The sequence below is a fragment of the Amia ocellicauda genome, chromosome 5, assembly GCF_036373705.1.
Source record: "Amia ocellicauda isolate fAmiCal2 chromosome 5, fAmiCal2.hap1, whole genome shotgun sequence".
Taxonomy (NCBI): domain Eukaryota; kingdom Metazoa; phylum Chordata; class Actinopteri; order Amiiformes; family Amiidae; genus Amia; species Amia ocellicauda.
Genome location: NC_089854.1, coordinates 40,046,236 through 40,064,923, shown reverse-complemented (window position 1 = coordinate 40,064,923; position 18,688 = coordinate 40,046,236). Strand labels below are relative to the sequence as shown.

Here is an 18,688-nt window from a genome sequence, read left to right as displayed (position 1 = left end):
CGCTGTTAAAAATTTTGGCGTATCCCACAGATCGTGTCTTGATAACACGGTATACCACATTGAATGGGTTTAGATGCTTTTACGAGTTCATATTTGTTGTTTCAATGTACAGCCTCTTTTTTCCAGATCACAACAGCAAAGCTTTTGATTTAATCTTCCCATCTTTTATGTGGTCGTCTTCTGTGGTCTAGGTCTTTTCTCATCTCTTGGAATGTGTTCTGTAGCTTCTCATGCCATCTTTGATCTGTTCTTGCAATGTGTGTCCCTCTTTCAATCTGTCAATGATGTCACATACTTTTTCCTCAGATCCATTTATTTGTTTTTGTCTCTTGTTATTCCAAGCATAAATCTTTCCATGCTTCTTCGTGTGGTTGGAGTTCTGTTTCCTTTTTGAATGCAGTGAAGTATCTTTTGATATACTTACATTTTGTTAGCTTTCACAAAGCTAGTGATAGTTGAGTTTTCTAATTTGAATCCGCAGGCCTCCGGGTGTTTTTTTAAAACATGACTCATCGCCAAATCGTACCCAGTTCAAATAAGCTCTGTCTCGACTCCTTTTTCGTCCCAGTTTAAAGTCTTGAACACTTAAAGTGCTGTATCACGTTTTCAAAGGATTTTTATATTATGCTTTGGCAGGCTTCATCATATGAGCTATGCACAATGTACGGTATTACAGTTTAAAAGAAAAAATATATATATATAAAAAAAATTGAAACTTGAAAAAAAAAAAATTAAATACATTTAAAGAAATGTATTCACATGAACACACTATTTTATGGTTATAGTTTAAAGAAGTGCAAAGTACCTTCCCACCCCCACAACAAAAGCATATTCACAATTATTTAACTTGGACATAGGATCATAGTGAGAAATATGTCTTTTATTATGAAAAATGAAACCATCAGATGCCACAGCAGTCACTCAAGTTCTTAAAACAGAGGAAGTTCATTTGCATTACACAATCTTGGCCATCTTTTTAATCCTGGTGATTCCCCCACCTAGTTCTGAAAAAACAGTGGTTTACTCATAAGCCTCCATTACCTAGTTCTTATATTGCAACTGTGTGGTTGCAGAACAAAAATGCATAGCTTAATTATGGCCTATAACTCCTTAAAACAAAAATAAAATAATTTGGACCAAAAAAAAAAAAAAAAGACAATGTTGACAAAGTTGATTTGCAAATAACATTCAAGTAAATGGACATCACAAGTTGAAATGTAATTTAAAGGGAATGAAGTCTTTCTGGCAGCATGTCCGGTCGATTTGTGTATCAAGAAGAATGGCTAACTTTCATTAAAATGAACCTTTCTCCGCCCGGAATAGTTTTAAAAGCTCATAAGAAATGCAGAGGTGTACGCTCAGGTCAGGTTGGATGGCTGCAGACCCCACTGGGCTTGAGTCTGTTGGTTCTGCCAGAGTCGGTGAAGCTCTTTAAATTGCTCCACAGTTTGGTCTTTGAGGTCTGGGTTGGAGATCTGAAGTCGAATGCTATCGGTGGACCAGGAGAGCTCGCCGGAAAACATCTCTGTGAGGATTCGGGCCACAACCGGAATCACCTAAATTGAATAAAATGATGGGGAAACAAGATTTTAAGTTCAACTTTCATGTTTCATTTGATTCTCAATTGCACATCTTTGGAGGCCATTACACCCAAATATAGAATTAACTAATAAGAGTAGGTTGGACAGCTAGGGAGCATTGAGAAGTGTTCATTTTTTGATAATTCAGAAATATGCATACTGTTAAACCTTTTTAAAGATGTATAAAATGTGGCTTCTTGAACCTTTTAAGTAATTCAGATATATAACATTTTTATTTTATCTAAATGTTATTTAGATTTATCTTATTTAGATGATTTGGGGTTATTTATTTATTTATTTATTTATTTATTTTTTACCTGGACAATAATGAGCTTTTTCTCTTTTGGTTTCCTGTCTGGCCAGTCTTCTCCAAAACAGAAGTAGATTTCAAAGGGAGGTGGAGCATTATTTTCCCCTTTCTGGTACAAGATCAGCCCTGTCACACGGGGGAAAAATAGTTGAGTAACACACTCGAATTGAATCATTTCAAAAGACACCTTTGACAGTTTTACATACTGATTACATTGGGAGCACCTTTATCCTATTTCTGAACATGATGTGGATTTTAAAAAAGCGTGTGGTCGTGGTCAAGTGCATGCCACATCTTTGTATACACAACGTTCGGTGACAATATCTCGGAGGCTATTAAAAAAAACAAAAAAAACTGGATCTCAGTAAGAGATGTATCTGGAATTAATTAGAAAAGTATCAGAACGATGAAATTCACTTCAACGTAACTGCAAAATTATTTCAAATCTTTTTATAAAATGATAAAAGATGTTCTCTTGCCGTCATGATGCATCTTAAGCATTACTTTGCTCTTCTCCTATTTCTAATAACGTCCACAGAGAAAATATGGCCTTCACCTGGTGAGAGAAACTAAGGGTACAATAATCCCTGGTCTTTTTTTCTTTTTCTCCCTTTATTACTTTCACTTAAATCAATGTATGCAGAGATCAATAATCTAGGAATCAGATTATTTCCTCTCATGACATCACTATAAAGACATTATTGTCCCATTTCTTTTTAATAAGTGTTCTCTCTAAATAGGATTTTCAATGACAGCAATATGTGGAGATCAATGCTGGAGCTGAGAAACTCTAGCATGAATGTGGACTCCATAGAATCCTTTAATTTATTGCACACAATCTATAGCAACATTACCATCTTGTTACTACTGGCCTTCATTTCCATTCTCTTCACCAGGTCTTTACACAGGGGTGAATCTTATACTTTCTTTTGGGCTAACTGTAGAGTACGTCAGCAGTGGGCAGGCCTACTCCGGCAGGGCCACAGCACCTTCTGGTTTGTGTTCCACTGCAAGTCGCCATAACATAACTGAACCATTTCATCGTTTAAAGGGAAGCGCAGTTTGCACATTGTGAGCAGGTGCAAGCACTAACCTTGGAGGAAATTGTTCAAACTGAAAACCTTAATCTTCTTTTCCCTTTCAATGGGATTCGGCCCAGCCTGTTCCAAAACGCCAGGCCCAGACCAGTACACTTTGCACTGGCACAGGCGGATTGCATAGATATCCTGTCCCTGGATTTCCAGGATGAGGCCTCTGTCCATGACGTCTAAGAGTTGGTTGGTGTAGTATCGCTGCTTCTCGTTGGGGATTTCCATCGTGTTGGGGAAGAGCACCTGCTGCAGAGTCACTGGGCCAAATAAATCCACCTGCTCAGGCGTGGGCTCCAGGTTCCCGTAGTACAGCCGGCAACCTTGAGGGTTACTTACAGTCAAGCACCCTGCCGCCCTCCCCCGGTACTGGAATTTAAGATCTAAATCGGTCACTGAAACGACAGAAAACACATTTGTATTAAAAGGGTCAGTTTGTCAGAGGTTCTACACATTCTAGCTTCTAAATTCTTCCAAAGACTGTTGAGGAATATTAGTTACATGTCATGTCTTTAGAAACTGATGTAGGGTAGCCTATGAAACCAACTGGGTCAGGGTTGGAAAGCCCTGCTCTAGGAACAAAAACAATTCTGCTTACATGGCAGCATATGCGGGCTGATGAGCAGATCATAAATGCAAGGTTGGGGCTGCACATCTCCCTGAGGATTGATGACCGCAGTCATGGGGGCATCGGCAATGTCAGCCGAGATGGGGGTTGGTGGCATCTCGCTGTGTCCCCGGGGAATGCTACCGTGTCCCATGTCTCCTGGGCCTGCTGCACCGTTGCCGTGTATGAAGCCTCCATGCCTGAGGTCGAGTGAAATGTCATTGTGAAACTCGGGCAGAGTCATTGTCTGGTGTGGCACGTCTATAGCAACACCGCCGTTAGGATTGGGAGTGATGCTGTTGTGCAGGAGACCCATCTGAGGAAGGCTGCTAGACCCAAAAGTGTTATTGATGAAGGGGATGGCTGAATAACTGGGGGGATCTGCAGAGGAAGAAGAAAAATACATTGCTGTGTTACTGTAGTGAGTTCATTTTTCTTTTGTAATTGGTCTTTGCATTCAGAACAAAAATCAATGGTATCCAGGGTGTTCCAGCTCACCTGCTTAGTGTTAAAGTCTGATTTTAGCCAGAGGAATTTTATTTAAGAGAAAATGTACTGAACTGTAGTGAGATTCATATGAACTGTATTTTTAATTGATTTTGAAGAGGCTAACTAGTCTATATATGGTTTCTATATAACGCTAACTGCTTTGGGGCTCCCCAGAATCTCAGTTGGACAACCCATGTATAAAAAGTACCAGTATATCTGTATAAAAATGATTTATTGTGCAAAGTATTCAGCTATTACATATACTCAAATTAACAATACAACAGTTATCAAAAAGATCAAGGAGTTTGGTTACTATTGATGCAAAAAAGTAAAGGCCAAAATACTTTAATCCTAAAATTTTAACTTACATAGATTTTAACAGAATTTTTGTGGACATGCAGCATACATAGGATAAAAAAGCACCTTACCAATAGTGAGAGCACAAATCCTTGGAAGCTGGAAATAAAAACAAAATACAACATATTTACAGACACGAGGTGGTATCAAAATTAAATTAACATGTTTTAAAAGGTTCTGATATCAAGAATTTTCCCAAATTACTAGATCATATTTTGATTTACTTGAAATACACAGCCAAATCTGTGTCAAATCTCAAATCTGGCATGCAAACAAAGCTGACTTTAACTTTCCCTACATAGATTAGAAAAAATATCAACAAAAATATGTTTGTATAGTGTGTGTATATACACTCACCTAAAGGATTATTAGGAACACCATACTAATACTGTGTTTGACCCCCTTTTGCCTTCAGAACTGCCTTAATTCTACGTGGCATTGATTCAACAAGGTGCTGAAAGCATTCTTTAGAAATGTTGGCCCATATTGATAGGATAGCATCTTGCAGTTGATGGAGATTTGTGGGATGCACATCCAGGGCACGAAGCTCCCGTTCCACCACATCCCAAAGATGCTCTATTGGGTTGAGATCTGGTGACTGTGGGGGCCAATTTAGTACAGTGAACTCATTGTCATGTTCAAGAAACCAATTTGAAATGATTCGACCTTTGTGACATGGTGCATTATCCTGCTGGAAGTAGCCATCAGAGGATGGGTACATGGTGGTCATAAAGGGATGGACATGGTCAGAAACAATGCTCAGGTAGGCCGTGGCATTTAAACGATGCCCAATTGGCACTAAGGGGCCTAAAGTGTGCCAAGAAAACATCCCCCACACCATTACACCACCACCACCAGCCTGCACAGTGGTAACAAGGCATGATGGATCCATGTTCTCATTCTGTTTACGCCAAATTCTGACTCTACCATCTGAATGTCTCAACAGAAATCGAGACTCATCAGACCAGGCAACATTTTTCCAGTCTTCAACTGTCCAATTTTGGTGAGCTTGTGCAAATTGTAGCCTCTTTTTCCTATTTGTAGTGGAGATGAGTGGTACCCGGTGGGGTCTTCTGCTGTTGTAGCCCATCCGCCTCAAGGTTGTACGTGTTGTGGCTTCACAAATGCTTTGCTGCATACCTCGGTTGTAACGAGTGGTTATTTCAGTCAAAGTTGCTCTTCTATCAGCTTGAATCAGTCGGCCCATTCTCCTCTGACCTCTAGCATCAACAAGGCATTTTCGCCCACAGGACTGCCGCATACTGGATGTTTTTCCCTTTTCACACCATTCTTTGTAAACCCTAGAAATGGTTGTGCGTGAAAATCCCAGTAACTGAGCAGATTGTGAAATACTCAGACCGGCCCGTCTGGCACCAACAACCATGCCACGCTCTAAATTGCTTAAATCACCTTTCTTTCCCATTCAGACATTCAGTTTGGAGTTCAGGAGATTGTCTTGACCAGGACCACACCCCTAAATGCATTGAAGCAACTGCCATGTGATTGGTTGGTTAGATAATTGCATTAATGAGAAATTGAACAGGTGTTCCTAATAATCCTTTAGGTGAGTGTATATCTCAATAGAAATATAAATACATAAATGGAACCATGATTGTTTTTTTTTGTTTTTTTTAAATATTCCTAATTGTTGGTATAGGAAAAAACGGCTTTGATACTGATAACTTTATCAGTCAAACCGGATTCTGAAAGAAATATACTCTTACCTCATCATCATCATCATCTCCTACATCTGTGAAATAAATAAATAAAAATACAGATCAAAGTCTGTTTTATGGAGCCACATTATAAAGAATTTGATCAGGTATAGGCCACACATCTACTGTATTTTAAAAATGAATTATAGTCTATGTGATGCAAAACGACTGCCGTTTTAAGGGACCCTGTAAAACTTAATAGGGACAGTTCGGTTCGCTGTAGCTTTGGTTCTGGTTACCTCCATTATACGGTTGGTCGCACACCTCGTATATTTTGTACGGCTCAACGGGGGTCTCCTTGGTGCCGTCGTACTTCAGTCTGAATTCGCGGCTCTTGTTGAGGGCACAGCGCAGGTTCGCTTTCCATTTGGCTGGATCGGGTTCATCCACTCCCTCTTGGTATTTCCCAGTTTCCAGTGCCCAGGCCTGTTGGGTAGGAAAAGCTCAAATGAGTCATGATAGAATGAACTCATCATAGTTGGTTTGTTGTTTTTTTTTTTTTTTTTCCTTTAGTTTTTTTTCCTTGCAATGTCTGTACAAGGGCTGTCAGGTAAACAGAGGGGTGGTTTTCTTCACTTGGCTGAGGGTTCAATTAATCATCCTGACTCCCACAAGATCTGAATCTGTCAGTTACTGAATGCTACCCGTGCAGTACTGTGCAAAAGCTTCAGCTCCTATGTAAATATGTATTTTATTTAGTGTTGTTTGTGGCATATACACAAAGCACCACACGTTATTAATAAACATCATAAAACACATTACAAAACAAAATACTAACTGATTTAATCTCACAGAGCATTTTCCTCCCAATACTTTGTACATTCACCTTTGGCAAGTTGCAAAGCTTTGGAGCATTTTGGTTCTTACGAGCTTCCACATAATCCCAGACAGAGGTTCATATGTGGAATTTGGAGACAGCCATTCCAATAATTAACAAATTCTTCTGCAGATAAATACCGATGTACAATCTTTTTTATTGAAATATTCAAATCCAGACTTCTCATATCAGAAACCATGTAACATTTACGGTTGCAAATAAGACAATAAATAAATAAATAAATAAATAAATAAATGAAATGGCTCTTTGCCAGTCTGTGACACCACAATACTACTAAACTGTATAGTATAATTTGTATAGTTTGATCATGGGACATCAATGACGTTTTGTGTGGCTTAACAATTTCGCAATACTTCTTTCTCTTGTTTGAGAATGCAGGGTTTGTATGTATTATTGGTTAATCTGAACAACAAACTGAAACTTTATCATGTGATTGCAAAAAAAAAGGATCAAAGGTTGAACTCTACCTCTTCCTATTTTTAATGAACTAATTCAATATAAAAGTGTATAACACTATTAATATTCCTTAGAAGCAAGTTCAATTGATATTATTGCATACAGAGCCACACTGAGCATCTGTTGGGAACGTTAAACAAAATATAGATATTGCATGTAATGAGATATGGAGGACACAATCAAGCAATAAAATTAAATATTGTGTAGCCGACAGAAATGCTGAATCTTATCTACTATTGAAAGATAGTTCTGGGAATACAGTAAATGCTTTGCTTTTAGGATTGGCATTTACCTGATAGTTATCTTTATATTTCAGAATTGAAAAGCTTACTGGCAACAAATAACATCTCAATTTACCACTTGTTTGAAAATCCTACAGTTTCTTATAAACACACTTGACATTTATTTGCAACATTTCTGAAACTGCTCTAGCGATTACTGAACATGGTCTTTTAACATGAGATTAGGATTTGTGGTGATTCAGGAGAGAAACAATACTTTTTAAATCTTTTTTTGTGTGTGTTGTACATCCTCATTCAGAGTGTAAAATGTTCTTGGATTACAAATTGGAAAGCAATGAAATAAAGACTGGACAATGAGTGAATACAAAAAAAGCAGAAGCAAACATCTGAATTGCCAAACACAATTACAGCCATTATTGTTACTGCTTATTTACAGCTGGCTGAAGAAGGAAACTTCCAAGCTGATCTTTAGTCTCATCACATTCACAGGATATACACATGAACTCGAATGGCCTTTTTACGGATGTTACAAAGCACACATCTTCTCTTATTTTATTTCCAGTTTGTTGTGATACATGCAGATGCTGTGAATTCACTATCCATACCCACTTTTTCTATAGCTGGAATCCAGCTTTTGTATTTGCTATCCTAAATAACACCAGATACAATACTGTTAATTTAATGGTCGATCAGTGTGGTAAGGGTTACAAACGAGTATCGGAAGTTAGAAACAGGTGTAGAGCTGTCTTCAGAACTTCACAATTTATATCATGTTCCAATCGTCTGTTTTCAAAGGAGAAAAAAACCAGGTTAAGAAATTCAATGTGGAGGGCTGAATCACGCTGAACAACAATTTGTTGACAGGGCAACAACCAAAGTGTTTGCAACAGAATCCAGATTACTTGCAAGAGGCTGGATACATGTTTTCAGAAGTAGAGTACGAGGTCATCTAAAATTACCTAGAAGCCAATGATTAGTAAGTGCAGTGCAGAATGTTGTACTATTTAAATATATATAATCTAGGCCTTGCCAACCTCAAAGGAAACCTCTAATCTCACCACTACAGTTACAAATCTATCCCAAGTGCAGCCTTATAATACATAATGTTACGTATCTAATGGGTGGGTGGGAACCTAAACCTCATTTTACAGTAGTCATCCTATTTTGAGAGGCCACACGCACCAATACAACAGCACTATAGCTCACAGCACTAACTTTAAAGCCATAATAAGAGAAACATTTGTTTTTGTGATCAGAGAACAATTCATAGTTTAATTGTAGAGTAATTGTTGCACCGGCCTCCAATTCTAAAAACATAAAGGTATTGTTTAATATAATCTATATATTCCGCTCCTTCTTAGAGCCTATTTATATCAAGTGGTACATTTGACCACATCATTTTCAACAGGAAGTGAAACTCGCTAAAAGTTTCACCATGAAGACCAAACTCAACATTCTTTTGACTTTTTGAACACATCGTTTTTTGTGAAAGATGCTTTAAAAAACAACTACTATCCTGGCAATATCAGCCCCCTGCTCACAATCAGATGTCCAGTACTGTGCAGGCGTGCGAGGAATGTACCTTGAAGATGGTGTTCTCCTCCTCCAGTGTAGGCATGTGACGGGTGGCGTGACGCCAGGGTATCTGGAACAGCTTCTGTTCTTTGTCTAACCACTGTAGCCCAGGGTATTTCCCACTGTTCACCTGAGCTATGAGCCAGGGCTTCAGACGGATCCTGCGGGGCTGAATACTCATAGTGGAAATCTATCTCTCACAGTAACAAGAGGGGCTGGGGAAGGGTGGGGGGGCTGCAAGAAAAAAAAAAAGTTATTAGAGAAGTATCACTAAAAAATGGTGGGGCGTTTGTATTTTTGTTACAGATGGAAAGGTTAAAAAAAAAAAACAGCAGACTGATGGAGCAAGAGCTGAGGTGATGGTGAATACGTAGTTCCTTTTTAGTCCGTTTCTTATTTCTAAAGTGGTTTGTTACAGCTTGAAAGGGGGAGAGAAAAAAGACAAAGAGATAAAGAACGAGCAGCCCCAACTGTGCAACACTGCTAGACTAAAGTAAACTAGCTGAAGGATAGGACAATTGTGTTTTAGTATTCTTTGCAGTGTAAATACTAGTTTGGTTTATTTCTTGGTTTATGTTTGAATGACTATTTCACTGTTTGAAACATCGAGGTCAAGCAACTGAACAAAAAATGCTAAACTACTCCAGCACCGTCATGGTATATTGTTTCAGAGTTCATTTTGACACTCAGCTTTGAACACATACAGTTGTGAAAGTAATTCAGATCGTGTGCAACAGTGAGGGACCTCGATATAATGATTCACTCAGCTGACACTCTGTCAGGGTCAAGTTATGCCTCCGATATGGCAGAGTCCGTACACCAAACTGACATGTTACCGCTTGCCAGGAAAGTAACATTTTCTTAAGTTTTATCCCAAGCTGTAACACTTTCAATAAGCTTATCAATTACATACAGTACAGTACTGATGTTATGCCTGTATATAAATCTTTTACTGAACTCGAGATGTGGACCCGAGTATCTAGCTGGAAAACAAGGAGCTGCTACTGAGTTATTGGACTACAATTTTTATTTTTATATTGACTAATTATTGATGCTGTGTGTTCTTATGCATGATGCAAGCTGAAAACTTATTTCCATTTTATGGTCTATTTAATAGACAATAAGCTTAATTATTTTCTCAAGAAGGGTCTACCCAGGTTTTTCAAAATGATTTCAGTATCTGAAATCTAAAGTCTAAAGGTAAAGATGATAAGCCCGGAGAGGAGCTGCAAATCAATCCCTGTGTGAGGATGGCTGAACGCTACTGTGCTCAGTAAGTGCTGAGTACCAGAATGATCATGTCACAACACGCTACAAAGCAGTCAGGCAGGTCTTTGTTTGAGTCATTAGAGAACAGCCCAGCCATGGATACTTATATACAGCCGCCTCTTGCTGGAGGGGCCAATTTTTTTTCTCCATTTGCCAGATGAATATAATCTTGAGAACAAATAATGGGCCAAATGGGAGATATTTGGTTTCTATTTAAGCCTTTATTGTCACACAGTCACGTATTTGGCAAGGGCAGCAAACAGAAAATGCATTTTCTGGGGGGTTGGGGGGCTTCTTCTAAAGAGCTACCTTTTAATATATGAGAAAGTAATGGTTCTTCTTAACATAAGCAGGCACAAAACTACTACTACCACTATTGTTGTTTATACTAATTAGCTTATGCTATATAATAATAAATATAATTATTATTAGTGATTACTTATATTCTTTATACTATATATAATTATTATTATTAATAATAATAATAATAGTAGTAGTAGTAGCAGTAGTAGTATTTGAATGTCCTCATCAGTATGACAATTTCGGCTCTCCTTTTTCAGATTATATATTTTTCTCTCTCGACTGTCTTTAAATTGAAAAATGTGGAAATGATTAATAATTCAGTAGAAGTCTCTACACAGAGACCTGCGGGTCTTCAGGGCTGAACTCCATCTGTAAGTGGGTCTGAGCAGTCACTTATGCATTTGACCTTGCTGTGAAGTCCTAAGGACAGAGCACAAGGAGGTTATGTAACTTGCTCAGGGAAAAACACAACAAATCAGAGGCTAAATTAAATCTTGAACCAGGAGCCTTCTGATAGCAAGCAATTTCTGTCAACCATCTGGACCAACTGAGCTTTTTCTACTCTGTCTATTAATAACACAAAGATCTGAAGGATTTCCATGACATATCTTAAATAGGGGGTTTTCACTCCTTGTGTAGCACCTGCTTGATATTAATACAAAAGCAATTAAGCTAAAATTGATAGCTTACACAAATAAATAAAAAATAATAATAATAAAGAACAAATTAAAATGAAAAATGAAACATACACTAACAAACCTAAATACATTTTAGGAAAATATTTGTAATGGTGATATGCATTCTGCTACAAAATGCCCAGAGTATGTCCTAGTGTAGGCCTAATAGCTGAAAAGACGGGATATTTTAATTCGACAACAAAAAGTGTTCCTTTTACATGTTCTTTTCAGAGGGTTCACTATATTGTTAAATCTTCCTGTCTTATTAGTTCAGTAAGATAGTCCATGTGACTCCATCATTTTGTGATACTCATCTCCAGTGATGTGTTAATTATTCTATCCAAAAAAGGCAGTTTTTCTTAAAAAGACGCATGAAAACAAAAAATTTCATTTTTTTTAACTGTTTTGTTTTTCATATTCCCTTTTAAGGTTTAACTTTAAGGATTGTACTGCTTCTTGTTTACTTGGGGGGAAAGTATTGATTCACATGATAATAATAATAAAAAAATATTTATTTTGGGTCCAAATGCTTTTCTGTGTGGGACAGGAAAGATGTTTTAGGGAATGCAGTCAAGTGGCTGAATAAGGTGGCAGACAGAGTTATGTGAACAGGAAGAATGAGCTAAAGTACTTCAGTCAACAATATAAATGCATAAGTACAAGTTTTTTTTACAGATAAGGATATAGTCAGACCAACAGGATACCAGTCTCTCTCCATTCTCCTGTATTACCTTTGTCTTTTTATCTTATTCCCAATATAATTTACTTTGTCCAGTGTGTCTTATCTGTTGAATGATATAATAAACCATTTATTTTGGTTGACAGAGACTGCACTTGAATTGGTATGTTACACAAGTCGTGTTGCAATGCCCTTCGCAGAAGTGGTGTTCACTGTATTCGCGATCTTTTGCTAATAAAATGTACAGTTTTCCTTGCAGAGGTTCCTGACACACACCAATGCAAACAACTTCAAGAATTAAAAGACCTTTGTTTTGCAAGACCTGGTTTCAATATTCTTAGGGAACACTTTTCCTCAAATACTACCAAGTTAAAGTTTAAATCTGATGTTGTGGGGTAAAAATGCTTGAAAGGTACATTGCATCTAATGAAACATGAAACTGTATGACTGACAAAAAGCCTTCCCCTCCAGTCTCTTTAAGAGGTCACCTTTTTAAGACACTCTGTAAGCAATGAGGGCATCAAAACCAACACTGACAGGATCTCTGCAGTTCAAGTGGCCACTCCCAGCTGGTCACTGTAGGAGGAGGGGTTGGCTTACAGCACAGCTCTCAACACAGGCCATAGAGATAGTGTGTGACTGGGAGAGAACTGCTGGCAGTAGTAGCGGCTCTGCACTACGTCTATGTCCAGACAGCCAGGTTGCTCGGTGGCTAAGCTATCTGCAAAGTAATGAGATTACCATTCAGCACCGATCTGGTCAATGCTAGGCAAATGTTGTTGCCTGGTCATTACAACCCTGGGAAGCAGACCACAGTGCACACAGTAAGAAACAAGAGACTGCAAGAGCAGATGGAGGGGGGATTTGGCGGGCTCTTTCCTGGAGGCACCAAACTGTGTATGGATTGCCACCCAGATATAATTAAACCCGCTGAGGAAATAGCTGGGCAACACAGATCTTCCTGTGGTCATCTAGCGTCTCCAGGGATGAAAAAGGGGGATTCCTAAGAGGGACCGTGTAGCAGAACTGCTGGAAATGGTGTGACTGAACTAGCACTGCCTCAAATAGTGTGCTCTATTTATTTATGCGTGTCTGTGTGTGTGTAGTTGACATATTCAGATGAGGGTTTTTTTTAGTTTTTTTTACATTGCATCCTTGATTTGATTGATCTGTGGGGAACTGTCCTCAGCCCAGTGCCAAGGTCGGGGTCTTTGCCCTGCACTGTTGGACCCTGTGCACTGTTCTGCCGCTGTGATTGGACCAATGCAAGCAGTCCATTTGCGCATGGCTTGTGCATATTGCTTTGCATGCATGTAAACGTTGGTTACATTATTCTGTATATTCCTACAGGCTGGATCTACTGGTTAGAGGGAGACCACATGGCTAGATGTGCACTTTGGGCCCTGTGTGAATGGTTATGTGCATGGATTGTTGTGCTCAGAAAAGCCACTTATGCTCATGTTATTACAATCCATATGTATTGTTTCTCGCACATCAGTATACAGACATTTAGTAGATACAATAGCCCAAAAACAAAAGTTCAAATGTTGCAGACACAACTAAAAATGTGTGTGTGACCGGACACACTTCCTTGCTGTCAAACACATAAAGGACTTCCAGAAAAGAACACCACTGCACTTCAATCATGTCAGATGAATTAAAGACATCACAGCATCCTTTCAACTTCCCAAAACTTCCCGATATGAAAGAAAGAGGATGTCATTTGTTGTGAAAAACAGCTGCTAACTTTTATTACACTTTCTCAATGTCCCACTTACACTGCATGTGTAAGACCAACTGTATGTATGGCTTCCCGACCCGACGCATCGGCTCATTTGTGACAGAACTGCTTAAGGCAAGAAAATGCAAGAACAGTTCAAGATACTGAATACAAAGTGTCCCATCCTCCCTCCTCAACAATGTACAATAAACCAGTGACCTACCAGAACGAATAAAAACACACATTGAAAGCTACAATTACATTATGAATGTTTCATTTATATTTGAATAATGACTTGACATTAACCATCATTGATGTGGGAAAAACATGCATGTCCAACAGCAAGTACAGAACAGCGAAGCAGCTGCAGGCTGTCACTGCAATGACACTGCTTACCTTCAGCGGCCCTGGAGATCACCTCGTATTGCAGTTGCTGACAGTTGTGATTTATTTTCCCTTGTGGGTCAATCAAGACAGCAGTCTATGGGATAGGAAAACACAACGTCTACCAGATGTCACTCCTGACCGGCCACTCACACGTCCTGTACGCGCAGGGTCTCCGCACATTCACCTAAAAAACGTCGTTCGTATCACCGACGCCATATAACTCCTCTGAAAATGAAAATAAAAACGCCAATGGGTAGGCAGGACAAAAATGTTTCCTCTGTGCTTCCTGATAAATTTGCACAGTGTTAAACATGATGTGAAAGTGACGCAAAGTTTGCAGAAGTTGCACAGGTCCCACCCTTCCGGGAGTCAGCTGCGCGGCGAGACGGAAGTCAGGGTCGTGTCTGTGGTACCTGGGCGCTGGCGGGCTGGAGTGGGAGCAGCGCAGATCTGCACAATTCCACACTTCCCATTGGGCAGCAGCGCAGATCTGCACAATTCCACACTTCCCATTGGGCAGCAGCGCAGATCTGCACAATTCCACAGATCCTATTGGGCAGCAGCGCAGATCCGCAGAAATCTGCCATACTCACCTAACGTCACCTTCCCATGTGAAAGCGGGCGTGTTTTTTTTTTTTTTGTACAATGTGTGTTTGAAATTTGACTGAACTATTCTCTATTATTATTATTATTATTATTATTATTATAATTATTATTATTATTATTATTATTTTACCACCATATGTATATTAAATAAAAATACAATTCGTTTTCTTTTATTATGTCACTTATTTTGCTGATGCAGTAATAATAATAACAGACTAATATCTCTGTACAAAGAATTATGGAAATTTGATTTGGGCAAACAGAGTAGGCCAATTCTGTCTAAATAATTGAAAGAAGGAAACTTAGTATCATGTTTGAACTTTAAAAAGATAGTCAAAAGAAGTCAAAATATCACTCAGATTTTACTTAGGCCCTGGTTATCTGTATCCCTGATTAAACTAAACTTTCAGAGCTTATGGTTGCAGGTTTGTATTCAGGAATTTAGTTTAAATTGGTGTTATTGTGGATTGAGTGAAGTTACATTTTGTGGGAAGGTTTGGATTCCATTTTTCAAGATCTGGTGTTGAAAGTATTGATTTTATATTCAGATGACTTTGAATTGTAAAATAAGAATCTGTATAGTTTGGTTTTGGAGGGCCAATCCCTACCCCATCAATAGCCATGACAATAGTCAAAGTCCCAACCCTTGACAACACAAATATTTCCAAAACTTAACCCGTCTTAGTTCATTTGAGTACAAAACAGTAGCCTTCAATATAAAACCAACTTCAACCCTAAAGCCTTTATGTTACCCTGACATAATCCCTACATTTCAAACCCTCTTCAACCTAGGGCTGGGTTTATAATATACAGTACATTTTAAATGTACTTCAGTAAAAAAAAAAAAGGAAACACATACATATATACATATACATATACATACATACATACATACATACATACATACATACATACATACATACATAAAGAATATATCTCTGGGGGGAGAATCTCATACAGCAAAGGCGTGAAGTATTTTCTTTCTTTCCGCTAGAGGGCAGTACAACCTACAAATAACTGCAAAACATACATATGGGTAAATTAATGAATTAATAGACACAATTTAGAGATAACGAAATGAAAGTATCTGAAAATACTTATTATCAATGATAGCTTGTATTTGATGTACTTATAATCTACTTATTATTATTATTCAGAAAATCACTAACTCCTCCCACAGTTTACACACACCAAACATTTTTATACGTGGTTAATTTTAGGGGCTCAAAAGTAATTGGACAATTGGGTACTCAGCTGTCTCAGCTGTTGCATGACCAGGTGTGTGTTATTCCCTCATTAGTTCAATTACAGGTAAGCAGGAAAAGGGTCTATAAAAAAGATTTGATTTCAAGTGTGTTATTTCCATTTGAATCTGTTGCTGTTAACCCTCAATTTGAAGTCCAAAGAGCTGCCACTGCGAGAGAAGCAAGCCATCATTAGGCTGAGAAATCAAAACAAACCGATCAGAGAGAGATCAAAAACATTAAAGAAAGAATGCACTGGTGAGCTCAGTAACACCAAAAGGCCCAGAAGATCACAGAAAACAACTGTGGTGAATGACAGAATTCTTTCCCTGGTGAAGAAAAACCCCTTCACAACAGTTGACCAGATCAAGAACACCCTCCAGGAAAAGACTTCAAAAAGTAAATACAGAGGGTTTACCACAAGATGTAAACCACTGGTAAACCCCAAAACAGGAAAGTGAGTTTGCCAAAAAACATCTAAAGAACCCTGTACAGTTCTGGAACAACATCAGATGGACAGATGAGACAAAGATCAACTTGTACCAGAATGATGGGAAGAGAAGAGTATGGAGAAGGAAGGAACTGCTCATGATCCGAAGCATATCATCTGTGAAGCATGTTATGGCATGGGCATGTATGGCTGCCAAGGGAACTGGTTCCCTTGTATTTATTGATGATGTAACTGCTGACAAAAGCAGCAGGATGAATTCTGAAGTGTTTATATATTATCTGCTCAGATTCAGCCAAATGCTTCAAAACTCATTGGACGGCACTTCACAGTGCAGATGGACAATGACCTGAAGCATACTGCGAAAGCAACCCAGGACTTTTTTAAGGTGAAGTGTAATGTTCTGCAATGGCCAAGTCAATCAACTGACCTGAATCCAATTGAGCAGCATTTCACTTGCTGAAGGCAAAACTGAAGGCAAAACACCCCAAGAACAAGCAGGAACTAAAGACAGCTGCAGTGCAGGCCTGGCAGAGCATCACCAGGGAAGAAACCCAGCATCTGGCGATGTCTGTGTGTTCCAGACTTCAGGCAGTCATTGACTGCAAAGGATTTACACCAAGTATTGAAACTCACAATTGAATTCATGATTATGTTAGTTTGTCCAATTACTTTTGAGCCCCTAAAATTGGGGGACCACATATAAAAATGGGTGTAATTCCTACGCTGTTCACCCAATTTGAATGTACCTACCCTCACATTAAAGATGAAAGTCTACAGTTAAATCTTGATTACATCTTGATTGTTTCCATTCAAATCCATTGTGGTGGCGTAAAGAGCCAAAATTACAATTGTGTCACTGTCCATATATTTATGGACCTAAATGTATCAAATCGTTGAGCCATGTGACTCAGCCATGTGACTTAGAAACCTGAAGGAAAATTATTCTGATTTTATTCACTGCAGAACTCAACATCTGTCGGGTATTATTTTGCTTTGACATCGGCCACCTTAGTTGTATGGATACTGGGCTAGAAAACCTTGGAGTCAGAGAGGGTAACTGTAAATAATTTGCTGATTAAAACCAAATTGATCTCTGACACAAAATTGACATATAAATTTTTCTAGTGGACACCAGACAATACTTGTCACATAGTAACCTTCTGTAAGTACAGTATGAATAGCACATAATTTTTCGATGTTTCTAGCGCAAATTATTCATGACCTAAATGCCTTTTTTTCTAATCCGATTGGCTATTAGGCTTGTTTATGTTAGAAATGTTTTCCTGCTTGTTTTGTATATCATATTGCTTTTTAAAAATAAAGACAACCAAGTATTTAAAAAATATATACTTATGCATGTTTGACTTTTCAGATAACAAAATTACAAAGGTACGACAGACTTGACAGAATGTAATATTGACAAGGAAGAAAGGAAAACATACTTTGTGGGAATGACTTAACTGTTAAGAATGGTTTATTACCAAAGAATACTTCTCAGGGGAAAGATACAATGACAGGAATGAATTGAGAACTGTACATATGAGTATCTTGTATAATATGCTTTTATTTAGTGGCTTGTAATATTTCAGCACTGAATATGTGTTAATATTGACTAAGATTGGACTGTTTAAATTGTTATGATTTTATACTCAATAGAATTTTAGCGCAAAATACAATGTCACTGTGGATACAGGCAGCCATAGACTTTAGTAACTGTGCAGTTGAAGCCCTGAGTAAGGGTGTCTACAGATACATACATACACTACTCCTACTCCTGTACCTCCCCAACACCACCATTACCACCAATCTGCCACATAATCAAAGTTGCTGGAGAGGTCCTACTCCTCCTTAGTCGGGGCTCTGTGCTCGAGTGGAGGCATGAGGACGGGATCTGTGGAGGGGCCCAGGACCTCAGGGTCTTTGGCGGGAGACACAAAGGGAGATGTCACCCTCTTCATCTGCAATCTACACCCTGAAACAATAGAGAAGAGAGGGAGAATAAGGTGGTGCCGCTTTCATGGGATAGAGCGACCGTGAAATGGTTGACTGTGCCACATACCTCGAAGAAGGAATGCCGCTTGAGCTCGCCTCGCTC

The 18,688-nt window shown here is 38.6% G+C and overlaps 1 protein-coding gene across 1 annotated transcript; it reads right to left on the bottom strand.

The window, feature by feature from the left end:
- Window positions 1-859: 859 nt before the first annotated feature.
- irf5 (interferon regulatory factor 5) lies at window positions 860-14,682 on the bottom strand. Its single transcript, XM_066705184.1, has 9 exons — window positions 14,302-14,682; window positions 9,265-9,491; window positions 6,386-6,572; window positions 6,156-6,181; window positions 4,503-4,530; window positions 3,577-3,966; window positions 2,984-3,373; window positions 1,898-2,016; window positions 860-1,556 (listed from the first exon to the last, which is right to left on the bottom strand). Exons 2-9 carry the CDS (start codon window positions 9,436-9,438, stop codon window positions 1,359-1,361), a joined length of 1,512 nt encoding a protein of 503 aa, XP_066561281.1. The 5' UTR covers window positions 9,439-9,491; window positions 14,302-14,682; the 3' UTR covers window positions 860-1,358.
- Between the last annotated feature and the right edge of the window lie 4,006 nt (window positions 14,683-18,688).

What these genes read in the sequence shown, in the direction of transcription:
- irf5 (XM_066705184.1), bottom strand. Translation starts at nt 9,438, where the DNA reads ATGAGTATTCAGCCCCGCAGGATCCGTCTGAAGCCCTGGCTCATAGCT. An exon ending in AGGAGAACACCATCTTCAAG is followed by an intron (nt 6,573 to 9,264) that starts GTACATTCCTCG and finishes CCTACCCAACAG; the next exon opens with GCCTGGGCACTGGAAACTGG. An exon ending in CAGCCCGCATATGCTGCCAT is followed by an intron (nt 3,374 to 3,576) that starts GTAAGCAGAATT and finishes CTGTCGTTTCAG; the next exon opens with TGACCGATTTAGATCTTAAA.